The sequence below is a fragment of the Eretmochelys imbricata genome, chromosome 11 (assembly GCF_965152235.1).
Source record: "Eretmochelys imbricata isolate rEreImb1 chromosome 11, rEreImb1.hap1, whole genome shotgun sequence".
Taxonomy (NCBI): Eukaryota; Metazoa; Chordata; order Testudines; family Cheloniidae; genus Eretmochelys; species Eretmochelys imbricata.
Genome location: NC_135582.1, coordinates 59,692,856 through 59,708,706, shown reverse-complemented (window position 1 = coordinate 59,708,706; position 15,851 = coordinate 59,692,856). Strand labels below are relative to the sequence as shown.

The 15,851-nt window shown below is 41.4% G+C and overlaps 1 protein-coding gene across 1 annotated transcript in view; it reads left to right on the top strand.

The window, feature by feature from the left end:
• Positions 1–15,851, top strand: part of TMEM237 (transmembrane protein 237) — a 31,448-nt gene that overhangs the window by 9,884 nt on the left and 5,713 nt on the right. The window contains exons 6-9 of the mRNA XM_077829829.1: positions 362–482; positions 1,676–1,836; positions 6,803–6,926; positions 8,428–8,619. Coding sequence (XP_077685955.1) covers positions 362–482; positions 1,676–1,836; positions 6,803–6,926; positions 8,428–8,619 — 598 coding nt within the window. The remainder of the gene's footprint in view (positions 1–361; positions 483–1,675; positions 1,837–6,802; positions 6,927–8,427; positions 8,620–15,851) is intronic.

The window sequence follows — 15,851 nt, the reverse complement described above, 5'->3', positions numbered from 1 at the left end:
ACCAGTCTTTGCTGTGAAAGTTGCGTTTGAAACACTTAGAAGTGTTACTTTGAAAACATGTAACGCTTTAGTTTACTGGCACCATACTGCCGCACACAATCACAATTCCTAAATTGTTAAAAGTATATTAAAAGATAAATAGGTTAAAAATTGTCACAAGATTAATGGAAACATCAAATTTTGGAAGTGGAGAATTATAGATGATCCTCTGTTAGCATTTTGTATTAACTGAAACTCAGAACATGGTGCTTTTTGTTCACAGTGAATGCATTATAGTTATACAAATGTCTCAGTGCATGTGTTTCCTACTGTGTACTAGCCTGCAGATAGGTTATTTTTGTGGTTTATTTTAAATCTTCAGAGTCTGAGACCTCTTTCACCCAGCAGAATGTTCCCAACACATCCTTTTTTCATACTGGAAATGGCATGGATCTCCAGCCCTCTGAAGAAACAGTGATTCGTAAACATCGGAAAAAAACAAAGTGAGAATTTCTGAGGTGCATTATAATTCTTGTCACAGAATACTTATGATAATGTGTTAATATATGTTAGTATTTAAGGCCCTGATCCTGCAAAGACATGATGTCTCTGGAGCGACTCAGATTGTGCGTGTGCGGAAATGTACGTGTGCATGTGTGGAAATCAGATTGTGCCTGTTCGTGTGCGGAAAGGTAAGCGTGTGTGGAAATCTTTGCAGGATCAGGGATTAACTTTGTTTTTTTTAATCCGTGGTCACAGTGAATGCTTAGAATTTAGTATTAAGAAATATTGAGGTAGATTTTGGCAATTTATTAATTTAAACATTCTTCAAATCTACACTACAATTGTGAGCATGATAGTATAAATACAATACTTAAATCACAGAACTTAAAAAATAAATCAGAATATGTAACATAGGCCATATCTGCACTAGAGTGCTTTAATGGTATAGGAATACCACTATTGCACTGGCAAAAGTGATCTTAGTGTGGATTCAGCAATACCTGCAAAGCTGTGCTTTGTACTGGTATCGTGAAACCACCTCCCACAAATAAAAGAAGCTATACCAGTAAAAGTGTGGCTAGGGACTTCAGCTAGCACAATTATTGCAGTGAGGGATCACACCTCTTCACACCCTTGACTGACATAGCTGTCTGTGCTGGTAGGAGTCTGTAGTGTAGATAGAACCTAATCATTTGATTTCTGCTTTTCTTTAACTTTCACTCTTATTTCTTAACTTTGTCAGAACATTACTTTTGCTCTTTATTTTGTCTCCACTTTCCTTCAGCTTCTGAATGTTGCTCCTTTAAAACACTTTTACTTCTCTTCCTGCCTAAGTATTTCAGTTTATTTAGCTTTTTTCCTTAACTTATTTCTTCTGCATTCTTTCTATTACAATAATCTTTTCATGTCTCTTTTTTCCCACCTGAGTGGTTTGTCATAAAACAAAAGTAAAATATTAAAACAGTTATTGGGGGTTTGCTTGATGATGGTGATTTTATACTTCCATAAAGAAGAATTTTAGGCCCTAATCCTACAAGCAGTTGCACGCAGAAGAAACTTTATATACGTGAGTATTCCATACAATTCAAACCAGTAAAATTAGGCGTGTACTTAAGTGTTTACAGTATTAGAGCATTAGTCTTTAAAGCTTTTGACGTTGTTCTTTTTCTCTCCACATATCCTGTGATGATAGGAAGACTCGGCCAGCAGAAATACGATGCTCCAATGAACTGGGAGTGGAGGAAGAGGACATTATTGAAGATGAACAAACAAGAAGTCCAGATCAGCAGCTTGTGTTTGCTGCTCCCACTGGTGCTAGCCAGCCTGTGAGCAAGGTGTTTGTTGAAAAAAATCGTAAGTAATTTCCTATTCCTTTAACTTCAGACATTTTAATAATAATGAAAAAGTTAATGCTGTCCTGTTAAAAAAGAGAAATTGTCCAAATGTATTTTTCTGCAGAAATAGTTACAACATTAAAACCGCCTGAGCATGTGGCCTTATGTATATTTTTAAAGTTATCAAATTTCTGCATATGTGTAATTTGACTTAAAATATATCATTGTGTACTCCTGAAGTAGAGCATTCTTTCTGAAAATGTCACGCTCCCCGAAGTTAAATTAATGGAAAGCAAGAATTACTCTTGCACTCATCTTGACGCGAGTCCTGCAAGCACTAGTTTTTTAATCACAGAGTTAACTGATCCCCCGGCTCAGAGCAAGTCTAGCTGACGGAGCTTTATCTAACTAGTATTTTCAGTGTTGCTACCCTGGTGAGAAATTTTAGGGAAAACATACTATAGGAAGGCCCGTATGTTCATATACTTTTTGAATACAAAGGAAGAGGCATGAAAGAGGTTTTTATGGGAGACAAAATGGGATGCCAAAGCATTTTTCTTTTAAGTGAAAACTGTAGTTGTTCTGAAGCTATTATTGAAACCAGGTATGTTTTGGGGTCTTGGTAACAGTTAGGGAACATAAGAGCCAAAATGTTTTAAAGTCTTCCTCCCTGTGCAGCACTCAGTATTGCAAGGACTTCATCCTGATTGAGATTTCTAAAGTCTGATCTGCACTAGAAGGTTTTACTGGCAAAACTGTATTCAGCATAGCTCTGCATGCATCCACACTAAAAACTGAGTCCAGCCAACAAACCCCTGAACTTTTGCTGGCAAAATTAAACCAGTTCACCAAGTGACATAACGCCTCTATCAGTATAGTTGTGCATTCAAATTGCCTGTGAGGAGACAGAAATACCTGTACCAGCAAATGCAGTCCTCCAGCAACAAGCCCACAGTGCAGCTGTCCCAGCAGCAGTGACCTCTCTGGTCAACTTTTTGAACTCTGCTGCACAGGGCTTGCAGTGACTGGAAGCCTGCCTCCAATTTAAATTTGCCAGCATGTTTTGGAAATACTTAACCTGCCTGCCACCTTTGCAAGCGCTCTTGTACCAGCATGATTCCAGCTAAACCTTATGCTGCTACCTGGTCCAGGAAAGAGGTCCTGGATTTCTTCAGTCTGTGAAGTGGATGGAGTTGTACAGGCACAGGTGTGGATTCCCACAGGAATCAAGATGTATATACTGATATTGCAAAGGAGATTCAGAAGCAGGGGGACACAGCAAGGATGAGGGCCTATGCCAGGCAAAGGGGAAGGAGCTGCAGTAGGCTTACAGAAGAAAAAGGAAGGCAACAAAAAGTCTGGCACTTCCCCTCGAGAGTCATGGATTTTTACATAAAAGTGCATTCTTGTTGGTTGTTATAACCTTAATACATATTCTTCACAACTCAGAGATAGATGTAGGTTCCATTTTTAGAAGGTACACACTATACATTTTTAAAGTGATTTATTTTGAAAACTTTTCAGATTAGTTTTACAGCTATATCAGAAAATGAATGATTGTTTTTTTCATTTACCACACGTAATTGAAGCAGATATTTATGAAGTCATTGGGAGGTGAACTGTCTCCAGTTCAACAGATTAATCATTAATATTTGGAGGATTTTCTTGCCATGCTGTATTAGGAGGAGAACATCACCAGACAGATGTTTTATTTAACTAAAACAACAACGTTATGTATTCTGGATTGTTTTCTTCAACAGCAAACTTACAATATTTTAACAAAACAAACATATGAATTTTTGAATTTAGTTAAACATTCAAGTTTTTTAAAATCAGGTTTGTTTTTGTTAAAATTGTTTTAACTAAAATAGTTAAATGAAATATTTTAAAAACAAAAATTAAATTGATTATGTCAGTCAGGTCAACATGAGAAACTTTAAATGTTGGCTTCTACAGCTTACTCAGTCATCTTCACCTTCATTTTCCTGTTTATTCATAATCTAGAAAAGAAAAACAAGCTTTCTTGCTTTTTCAGGTCCCAAATGATTTCTCAATTTGGAATGAATTAGTCCAAAGGAAGAAAATATTCTTTCTACACGGGCAGTAGAAGCTACTGCTGTTAAAAGTGAGATTATCACTTCAACAGTCTCTGAATCCAGGTTCTTAAGCGACTTCCACCAGTTCACTGGTGTGACTTTCTTTAAAACATCATCAGCAAACATATATTTCTTGAATGGTTCTTATTCCCAACCTGGGTCTCTCTTACAGCCTGTTGCCATTATAGGTTTTCTCTTCTAGTGAGAGAATGGTATGGTAGATCTTAAATCAATGAAGGCTGCACTCAGAAAGACCTCAAGACTTCTGGAATATGCTGCTCAAATAGTTTCACTTTTGTTTCTACTGCCTGTTCCTCCCTTCTCACATTTATCTCCAGATTTCATCTCCATGTCCAGATCTGTTCCGCCCCCAACAATCTTCTATTCATTGAACTTTATGAAACTTTGCACTTTTAGAGAGAGGTAAGGGATTGACTGTGTACACAAATTTGCAGAGGGACAATAGGGTTGAGGTCTGTTATTTCTCACCTCTATATATTATTTATTTATTTTATTTAAAAACATTTTTGCTGTTAACAAGCATGTTATCTCTGGCAACACAAATCCACAGTTTGAGAACTGCAAAACAAAGCATCTCTGATGGTATCTTCTAGACTAAGCACTGGGTCCCATTGGGTAGATAAAAAGATTAACCTAAATAATCTATACAGAAGCCCCTGGAACCCATAAGATTGGGTCCCTATTTCATGAACTATTGAAACTCATTTACAAAATTTTTCTTAACCATTACATGAATATATTGTTTCATACTATAGAATTAGAATTTGTAATCCGTATTCCATGATGAGATACATAGCTCAAAGATATCATAATTAAAACTATCTTTAGATAGGTTTTTTCCTCTAAAAGCATTTCATCAAAAAAATCGGATTTAAATAAAAAAAATCTTTTTTTTTTATTTAAAAAATAATTCATTGATATTTATCCACCTTGTGTGGAGCTCAATGCCATGTAGAGCATCCACAAGCAACCCACCAGTGACAGAGGGCACTTTGCAAGTTCCAGAGAAGGGCACCCTGGAACTGCAGACCAAGTAGGAGCTTGCTGAGGAGAGGGACGTGGATGATGCAAGTCTGACACCAGGACCTCTTTGAGGCCCAGCTGAACCTAGAGAGAGAACTAATTATTGAAGAAGGGGGCAACCTGTAGGTGTAATTTACTGTCCCTGTTAATGCATGCCATTTTTTTACTTTCTCCAGGGCCCACTGGGGAGGGGAGGTCACAGTCTTCTCCCCCGTCAAATTGGCAGCCGACTGTGCATGGGCAGGGAGCAAAGGAATTCTGTTTTAAAATAGCCAGTTTATTTCCAGGGTGTGAACTGGCAGTAGTAAGTAATACAATCAGAGAATTGGGATAAAGCAGCCAAAACCATTTCCAAATATATACTTTAGCCAGTACTTTCGCTGGCAATGCTTGACAATAACCAAGTACAATTCAATATGTTACAGACAGTAAACATACTTGCACTGACTGTAAGCTACACACAACTCGATAAGTGAGCATTCATTCTACTGTATGTGATTTTGCAGAAAATCCGTTGTAAACTGATTGGATGCAGGATTTCAACTCCAAATCATATTACTTGCATCTAGTTCAGGAAAGATAAAAGATAGATAAAGAGATAAAAACAGTGTGTGGGTAGCTTTGGGAAGGGAAGGAGGGTTTTGATATGGACAGGTTCACTTGTTCTCCAGGAGTCCCGGGGGCCTTCTGCCACTTGCGGAGAAGACCATTTATGTTTAGTTTTCTGGTCCCCTGTAACAAGTGAGTAGTTCTGGACATTTCTAGGTGAGGAACATTTCTCTCACCCTGGTAGGATACCTTCCCATAGTACTCTGCCGGGACGTCTTGGGGATCATCACTGTTTATGTACTCAGCTGTAAGGTAGGAGCAGGGGACAGAAGCAGGATATGTGTTCCATCTACTACTCCACCACAGTTAGGGAAGAATCCATCTATTATTTCCTTACGCATTGCTCAGAGTCCCAATCCTGTACAGCTGGACATGCTTAATGGCCTTGCACACCTGGATGATGACCATCCCAACTGTTGATTTTCCAACCCTGAACTGATTGTCTACTGACAGATAGCAATCCAGGATTACAAGCTTCCAGAAAGTGATTGCTATCTGTTTCTCCGCTATTAAAGCAGCTCTCATTCTGGAGTGTCTGCTACAGGACTGAGGTGAGCTCAGAACACAAGTCCAGGAATGGGACCTTCTGCATCCAAAAGTTCTGTAGGTCATCCCAGGTTTGCATCACAATCTGGTCCCATCACTCGGTGCCAAGAACCACCGCTCCTCTGTGTGCAGCTAGTCAATGAATATCTGAAGCAGCTGGTTGCTTTCATTCACTGTCTGTATCATCATCCACTCCTCAGTATCCCCTCTACATGATGGGTTACCAAGATTCCACAAATATAAAAGAAACACTTACCTTGTCCTTAAAATAGACGAGAGATTCTTTGGTCTGTGCAGCATCTATGTTTTTGGACTGCAAGAAATGGAGGGATTTAAAAACAGCGTGAAAAAGTGGATTATGGGTTTGATCCCAAACTCCCACAGTTCCCAGAGAGGAGTGATGATATCCCACAATATAATGCAAAAATTTCCTGGATGTTAGTGTGCCTGATGGTGGTATGGGAGACACTGGATGCCTGCTTACAGTGTAGCATGTCCTTTGCTGATACAACTTGATTCTGAGGACACACTGTAGTGGTACACATGTAGACGCATTCTACTGAAATAGCTATGTTGGTAGCAGAATGTCAGTAAAACTTTCTAGTATAGACAAGGGGCAAAGTATTACTGCAATACAAATAATAGGAAGTAGTAATAATCTCCATGATTCAGTAAAGATTTTCTTTTTAGGGCGTTTCCAGGCAGCTGACCGCACAGAATTGGTTAAAACCACAGAAAACATTGATGTATTTTTGGATGTAAAGGCTTTATGGACCACCAGGGATGTGGCACTCTCAGTGCACCGTGGTTTCAGGTATCTGATAGTCTCTTTTCTTTCTTCAAAATATTGACCTGTTGTGTGAAATCCATTTCTTTTTCTCTCTGGCTAGGGAATGCTTTTGAAGTGAACGCCTTCTGTCTATCTTGTAGATGTCTCTTTTAGTCTCTTTGGACACACTCAACGAACAATGGATGAGTGCAGAACTGAATAACTGCAAGCTTTTCTGTTGACGGACTATGCCTAAAGCTTCTCAGCACCTAGCAAATTATAGTATAGTTTGTTTTGTTTTGACTGAGAGTGACTGCTTCTGAGGGGACAGGGAAAAAGTTGCAGTATTGCAGGCAGAATTTAAACTGTGGGAGAGACCGTAAATGTATCATGTATAATTTTAGAAAATAACAGATTTTTAGTTTGAATGAAATGCAGAAGCTGTTTTTAGTGTACCATTTGTAGAAAAAAGTCAAAGGGACTAGCCTGAAGAGAGGTTGTAACAGCCAAAGTGAAATGTAATGATAAACAGCAGTGTAATGAGCTAGTATGAGGTGATTAGTGATTGTGTTAGGTCCAGTCTTATTTAACATCGTCAGAAATGATCTTGAAGAAGTAATAAATTCACTGAAATTCACAGATGAAACTAAAGTGGAAAGAGGTGCAAATGTTCGTGAGGACAGAAGTAATACCCAGGGACCTACAGAGGAAAGAGATTAAAAATGAGATATATGTAACTACTGTAATGCATCTGGGAAGAAAATATTTGAAAAATACGTAGCTCATGAGGGAAAAACTTGGAAATTAGTAATGCTGAAAAAGAATTAGGAATGAAATTTAAATCAAATTAGGCATGAGTTTGCAATGTGATATAGTAGCAAAAAGGCCCATGTGATTTTTGGTAGTGCAGAGACATTATGATATGGAGCAGGAAAATAATAGCTCTTCTCTATCTGGCTCTGGTATATTTGTACTGTGTGAACATTGTGTTCGCTTCTGGGCAATGTGTTAGCAAGGAATTCAGAGAACAGCAGCAAAAATTATCATTGAGCTGGAGAGACTTACTTATCAGGGGGAAAAAAGATACATATAGTTTGGATAAAATACTACTAAAATGGAATTGGGGGGGCTACAGCAGGGAGGAGTGCACATAGCTTCTATATTTGAAGAGTATGAACACCAAGTTTGGAGAGGAATTATTTAGAGCACTGCAAAGGAATATAACTAATATAGCTATAGGAGTAATGGGATAGAGAAAAGGCTAAACATCAGTAAAAATTTCCTTAGTAAGACCTCTTAAGCTGTGAAGCAGTCTTTCAAGGGAACAGGTGGAAACCCCATTGCTTGGTACTTTTTAAACTAGACTGGACAAATTGCTAGAAATGATACATAAGGAACAATCCTCCTGTCCTAGCAGAGATGGAGTGGATAACCTAATAGGTCTTTTCCATCTTTAGCTTCTATGATTCTATGACAATCTGGACCATGAACTTTTGCTGAGATTACAGCTACTTACAAAAACTCTAACAATCTCTTCTCCATTTAGGGTGATTGGACTCTTTACTCATGGCTTCCTTGCTGGCTATGCTGTGTGGAACATTATTGTAATATACATTCTCGCAGGAAACAAGCTATCCACTCTCTCAAACCTGCTAGAGCAGTACAAAGCCTTAGCATATCCTGCTCAGAGTTTCCTTTACTTGTTGCTGGCGATCAGCACAGTTTCAGCCTTTGACAGGTAAAATGTTCATTTGTATAACTTACATAATTTGTATGCCATACATCCCCTTCTAAAGTCATCTAATCACAAAATTTCTTTCTGTGGCACTTTTCTCACCGGTGATAGAATGTACTATAGATTGCTTCATTTGCTGCAGTTCATTTCTGCCTTTCTCTACCTTGACAAAAGAAGATTTATCCTCCATATGTATATATGCCATATATTTTTACATTAAGGGAATGTAGTGGATGCATACACATGTATTTTGCAAAAATAACAGAGTGGTAAAGTACTAAAGGAGACAGTTATTTACTGTCTCCCTGTACTGTGTTCAGTGAGCCTTTCTTCCTTGAGTGGATCTGTATGTTCCCACTTGTGGTACTTTGTGATAGATCCTTCCTCTTGCGGTGTAAGCTAGAGCGCTTTTGTGCCCGCCGCCTCTCTTGTCAGGGTAACTGGTGTTCTGAGGACAAGGCTATATAGGAGAGGAGCATCTTCACCACTTCAGTTGCTTCCAACCATGTGCCTGGTCAGATGTGAAGTATTCCGGTCTCTTTGGAGATTCTTGTTTCTTAGGAATAGTTACTATTAGCTAATTATGAAGAGTCTGTGAGTTAGCCCTGATCTACACTACGAGTTTAGGTCAAATTTAGCACCAGTTAGGTCGTTTTAACCTTGCACCTGTCCACACGCCAAAGCCATTTTTGTTGACTTACAGGGCTCTTAAAATCGATTTTTGTACTCCTCCCCGACGAGGGGATTAGTGCTAAAATCAACATCGCTGGGTCAAATGTGGGGTAGTAGGATGCAATTTGACGGTATTGGTCTCTGGGAGCTATCCCAGAGTGCTCCATTGTGACCATTCTGGCCAGCACTTTCAACTCAGATACACTAGTCAGATACACAGGAAAAGCCCTGGGAGCTTTTAAATTTCATTTCCTGTTTAGCCAGCATGGCGAGCTCATCGGCACAGGCGACCATGCAGTCCCAGAATCGCAAAAGAGCTCCAGCATGGACTGAATGGGAGGAATTGGATCTGATCGCTTTATGGGGAGACTAATCCGTGCTATCAGAACTCCATTCCAAAAGACGTAATGCCAATATATATGCCAAAATCTCCAAGGGCAAATGCAAGGTGTTTACAATGCCCACAACTGCAGCGGTGATCGGAGCGGGCTCCCACTTGCAGTGCTATGGTGTATGTACGGGCAATCCAGGAAAAGGGCGAGAAATGATTGTCTGCCATTGCTCTCACGGATGGAGGGAGGGAATGGTCACTGACGACATGTACCCAAAACCACCCCCGGCTACCTTGTCCGTTATCTCAATTTTTAAAAATTTAATAAAGAAAGAATGCATGATTTCAAAACAATAGTTACTTTATTTCAAAGGGGGAAGGGTGGTTGGCTTACAGGGAATTAAAATCAACAAAGGGGGTGGGTTTGCATCCAGTAGAAACACACACAACTGTCACACCGTAGTCTAGCCAGTCATGAAACTGGTTTTCAAAGTCTCTGTGATGCGCAGCACGCCTTGCTGTGCTCTTCTAATCGATGTCTGGCTGCTCAAAATCAGATGCCAGGCGATTTGCCTCAATCGACCACCCTGCCATAAACGTCTCCCCCTTACTCTAACAGATATTATGGAGCACACAGCAAGCAGCAATAACAATGGGAATGTTGGTTGCACTGAGGTCTGACCAACAGCGCCAGCGAGCTTTTAAACGTCCAAAGGCACATTCTGCCACCTTTCTGCACTTGCTCAGACTATGATTGAACTGCTCCTTACTACTGTCCAGGCTTCATGAGCCATGGGAGCAAGGGGTAGCCTGGGGTAGGTGCGACCGTGCAGTGCCGCCAGCTGGGAGAGCAGCCTGAGGCAGAAGCCTCCAGCTCACAGGAGATCAGGATAGCAGAGTTGCAGCGGAAGCAGTGGAGAGAGCAGAACACTGTTGATGAGGACAGCTAGCAGTCCTACTGCACTGTCCGCTGCAGAGTTGCAGCAGAAGCGGTGGAGCCGTTCACCATTGATGCGAAGGCACCCAGGAGCTGCTGCTGTGTAGCCAAAGCAAAAGAGCAAGAGCCCTGGAGCTGTTACATGTGGAATGTACGGCTGCAAGATTCTTCACCAGCAACAAAGGACAGGAATATGATGAACCTAAAATCTAAAAAGGCCCGCACATTTCCCAGAGTCGCTATCCTTGATAACAGAACATCAATGATTGCAGTGGCTACTTAGATCACAGCAGCCCCCACAGTAGACTGGCCTGCAACAGCAGTGGTGACAGTGAGCTGAGCGGGCTCCAGCTTGCAGTGCTATGGCGTCTGCGCAGTTAACCCAGGAAAAAGGCCACAAAACGATTGTCTGCCATTGCTTTCATGGAGGGAGGGAGGGAGGGGCGACTGACGACATGCACCCAAAACCACCCGCGACAATGTTTTTGCCCCATCAGGCATTACGAGCTCAGCCAGAATTCCAGTGGACAGTGGAGACTGTGGGATAGCTACCCACAGTGCACTGCTCAGAAAGTCGATGCTGGCCACGGTACTGTGGACGCACTATGCCAACTTCATGGGTTTAAGGGGGTGCATGCAATCAACTGATAAAACCACTTCCAAAAAATGGACTTCTATAAAATTGACCTAATTTCATAGTGTAGACATACCCTTAGTGTTTTTCCTGGTTCCGGGTTACGAAGGAAATGAAGAAACAGAAGAAGCCAGGACTCAAGAAGTGCAGTTCCGGCATGGCTGTCTTCCCACTATCCAGTGACCACGTGCAGTGCCTTAAGTGCCTGGGAGAAGGACTGTCTCTTACAGAGTGTTTTATTTGCCAAACCTTTATTCCCAGAGGCCATAAGAATAGGGAGACTCGCAAGAGCTCCTCTTTCTAAAGGAAGGTATTGAGGCTAGATCCTCTGGACCCGCTAAGGTCTTGGATCCTAGCTCTAAGAGGCCAGTCTCTGCCTCTGTGACCTGAATAGCTTCAAGAAGCTGCAACCCCTGTCGGGGCCTGATTTGGTTCCTGCAGATTCCCTCAGTTAAGCCCCCAAGGCTACAGATGTCCAAAGCAAGTGCCATGTGGTTGGATCTAACTGCCCCTGTCTGGAAGAGAGGTTGAGAGAGAGTTTGGCCACTGGTTGTGTACCTTGTTCATCCCAGCTACCTGGACCTGACGGAATTCCTATGGAACAGAATAGGTTCTGACTTCCACTTCTGGATCCAGGAAGATGGAACTGATGTATAAGAATCTGGGCCTTCAGCACCTTTAGTTCAGTCTGTCACAGTGCTGAAGAAAAAGAGGCATAGAGACTAAATGGTCACTGTTAGCAGTGCTGGTTCCTGGGTATCAGAACTGTCCGATCCATCCGATTCTGACAGGGCCTCTACAGTTCCGAAGTGGAGATCTGTTCCAGACCTGCCTTCAGTAGCAAGGAACATGGATTTGTTTATAATGTTGGATCTGAGGTTGTCCACATTGTCACATCCGTTGTCAGTTCCTGGCTCCGTTCGGGCTATATCCTCAGTTCTGGAGAGTTGTGTCACCATGGCAGCCCAAGTTCATCTTCCAGCTCCAGTTCACATTTTACTTCTGAGTGTGAAACACAAGTCATTCAAAAAGAGGCACGTTATCCTGGTTCCAAGATCTTCTCCCTTGTCTCTTGTTAGGAAGGAGTGATCAGAAGATGCTGCTTTTCCCTGGAACACCTTATGCTGCTTCCTCCTGGGACCCTGTACAGGGTCTCCACAAAGAGCTGGATCTCCATACTTCTCTCTGGATCTGCTGTTATCCATGGTGCATTCTGTTTCAGATCTAGACCTGGATCCTTTCCAGGAGGAAGATAGATTAAAAATGCAGAGACTTGTGCCTCTCCTTGTATCACCCTCTGGATCACCTCCTGCAGTCAGAAAAACTAAAGAACATGAGATTGACTGCCTGCTCTTTGGGTATGATTTCCCATGCTAGGAGTAGACCCTCTACTCCTTCTTTCCTATACCAGAGACAGCTCTACCAAGTCTTCGTGGTTTTACTTTTGTTAGGTCAGAGACATGAAAAATATCAGCAGTCTGCAGCATTCCAGAGCCAGCATAATAAGAGGCCTTTTTCAGCCCGAGGTCTAAATCTGAACAATCCACTTCCTCATCAGCACCTTCATCATGAAACAACAAGCCTTAATTTTGACAGGATGATTGAAATCAAGAATCAGCCAGTCAGGACCAATCAGCCCCCTTCTTTGGAAAGAGGCTAGCTCACTTTATTAACACATGAAGACAAATTATGTTGAATGAATGGGTTTTAGAGATTATGGAAAGGGCCTGTGTCATACAATTCAAAAGATTGATCATCATCCTCCATTACCCCCATACCCATCACTCTTCAGGGACCTCTCTCACAAGGGTGGTATTCTTGCAGAAATAGAAAAATTACTTTGGGTGGGACCAGTTGTGGAGGTCCCCGAATACTGGAGAGGGCGAGAGTCATGGCTATTATTCCCATTACTTTGTGGTGTGGAAGAAGGATGGGGGGGGGGGTATTTCATCCGATATGAGACTGGAGTGACTTGAACAAGCACATTTGGAAGTTCCAGTTCCCTATGTTGACATCCCTTCGCTTTCAGTCATGGATTGGTTCACAACTCTTGATTTAAATGACTCATTTTTTCCCTATATCAATTTGTCATGCATTGTAAGTACCTCTGTTTCATGGTGGCCAGATGCCATTTTTAGTACAAGGTGTTTTCTTTTGGCCTCTCCACAGTGCCCAGAATTTTTAAAAGATGCCACCCTGTGGTAGAGGCTCATCTGAGGAATGAGGGTATTTTTATTTACCCTTATTTGGATGATTGGCTACTGGAGCTGCTGTATGCAAGGACCTGTTAAGCCATATTGTTTTTACAACTAATCTCTTTTCAGATGTTGGACTTCTTCTCAACCACCCAAAGTCAATTCTCTGTCCTACTGAAAAGATTCCCTTTATAGGCTGTATTACCAGACCCTGTGGAAGGGAGGGGTTTTCTACCAGATGAAAGATTTCAGTGGTGTGTTGCTCAAAGAATAAAATTCTTTTTGGGCCTTACGGCAGCCACTACTTATGTGACTCCTTTTGCTTATCTGAGTATGAGACCTATGCAGCATTGAATGTCTTGGGTCTGCAGAGCAAGTTGGGACAGCCTCCATATGTTGATCATCATACCTCAGAACATTATAGCCTCCCTGAAATGGTGGTCAGTGAGAGCAATTGTTCAGAGGTATATAGTTCAGTCTCCTAGATCCATCTCTGATAGTCAAGTTGGATGCTTCAAGCAAGGGTTGCGGGGGGTTCATCTTAATCAGCTGACAGTTCAAGGGCATTCCTCTTATCAGGAGACACCCTGCACATCAGTATGTTGGAATTGAGAACTGTTTGGCCCTGAAGTCATTCCTTCTTCACCTATAAGGGAGGGTGGTGCAGGTGGTGACAGACAGTATGTTGGCAATGTGGAACATCAACAAGCATGGGGTGTTCATTCTGCTCTTGTGTGCAGAGACTGTAAATCTATGGTATTGGGGTATCCTTCCCGATGTCTGTCCTGTGGCCTTGCATCTGGCAAGGTAAAATAATGTAGTTACAGATCGACTTAGCAGAGACAGTGCATGAATGGTCCTTAAAGTATCAGTCGGTTCAGATCATGTTCTTCAGCTGGGATCACCCAGATGTGGACGAGTTTGCAATGAGGTCCAACAAAAAGTGTTGCCTCTTCTATTCCAGAGCGGGCAGAGACAATCTATCCCTGTCAAATGCTTTCCTTCTCCACTGGGGAAAGACTCTAATGTATGCTTCTCCCAAATGATTCTCTTTTCCCTGGTTTCAGAGTAGCAGCCGTGTTAGTCTGTATTCGCAAAAAGAAAAGGAGTACTAGTGGCACCTTAGAGACTAACAAATTTATTTAAACATAAGCTTTCGTGAGCTATAGCTGAAGCTCATGAAAGCTTATGCTCAAATAAATTTGTTGGTTTCTAAGGTGCCACAAGTCCTCCTTTTCTTTTCCTTGGGTTGGCCACATCAACAGTAATTTACCAATCTCCTGCAACTGTACTGCAAAGTCTTTGTGTCTTCCTCTGTCTCCAGACCTGCTGTCTCAGCAGGAGGGAAAGATCTTTTGCCCAGACCTACAGTCTCTTCACCAGATGCTGTGGGTGATTGGACATTGACTCGATCTGCTCCTGCTTTTCTTTGCTTGTACAGGACATACTAGTTAACTCTAGAAAACAGTCCACTAGAAGCTGTTAGTTTAAATTGGATCAGATTTCAAGCATGGATGAAGGGAAAACCTGATTCCCCTGTATCTGCTTCCATTCCTTGTGTTCTGGAATAATTAATATACTTGAAGTCTTAAGTGTTAACTGATTCATCATTAAAAGTTTATTTGGCAGCCATCTCAGCATATCATATAGTTGATGAAAGATCACTGTTTGTTCCGTGAAGGGTTCATGCAGGGTTCATGCACTAGGATACATTCAGGGCACACCCTGAGTGTTGTGTAGGAGCAGTGCACACACTGCTCCTTCCAAGGACATGAACCATGGGAAGTTGCCCAAAGGACATGAACCGTGGGAAGCCTCCCCAGACTGGGCTCAAGGCCCAAGAGCAAAAAATGTAGTAAATAAAAGCTGGTAAATAAAAATATTAATCAAAGTCATATTATTCCTTTTGCTGTTTCCTTTTGCTGTTAAAGTATGTAATGCGCATAAATAAAAAAAAAATTAAAAAAAGGGTAAAAAGCCAACACGGCAGACCAGCCTGCTTGCTTGCTAAAAGCTTTGTTTGTCTTGCATTTAAACCACAACAGTTCCGTGTTTAGTCAAAAGGTTTATCAGATGCATAATACACACACACACACCCTGGTTAGAGATCCTGTCCCTTCTTGGGATCTAAATTTGGTATTGCCCATGCTGGTAAAATTGCCCTTTGAACCCTTTGCTGAATGTTCTCTGTATTATTTGATCTATCAAGATGACTTTCATTATCCCCTTCAGAGTGAGTGAATTGAATACCATTTTGGCTGATCCAACTTTCACTTCTTTTCATAAACAGAGGAGTTCTCTGACCTGATCCCAGGCTTTTACTTAAGGTGGTATCTGATTTTCACATCAAGCAGACAATTAATTTGCTGTTTTCCCCTGAGGCCTTGCTCTAATAAAGAGGATGCCAGAAGGACCCTTGCTTATTATATAGATAGAACTAAGAGGTTTTGTAAATTATCAAGATTG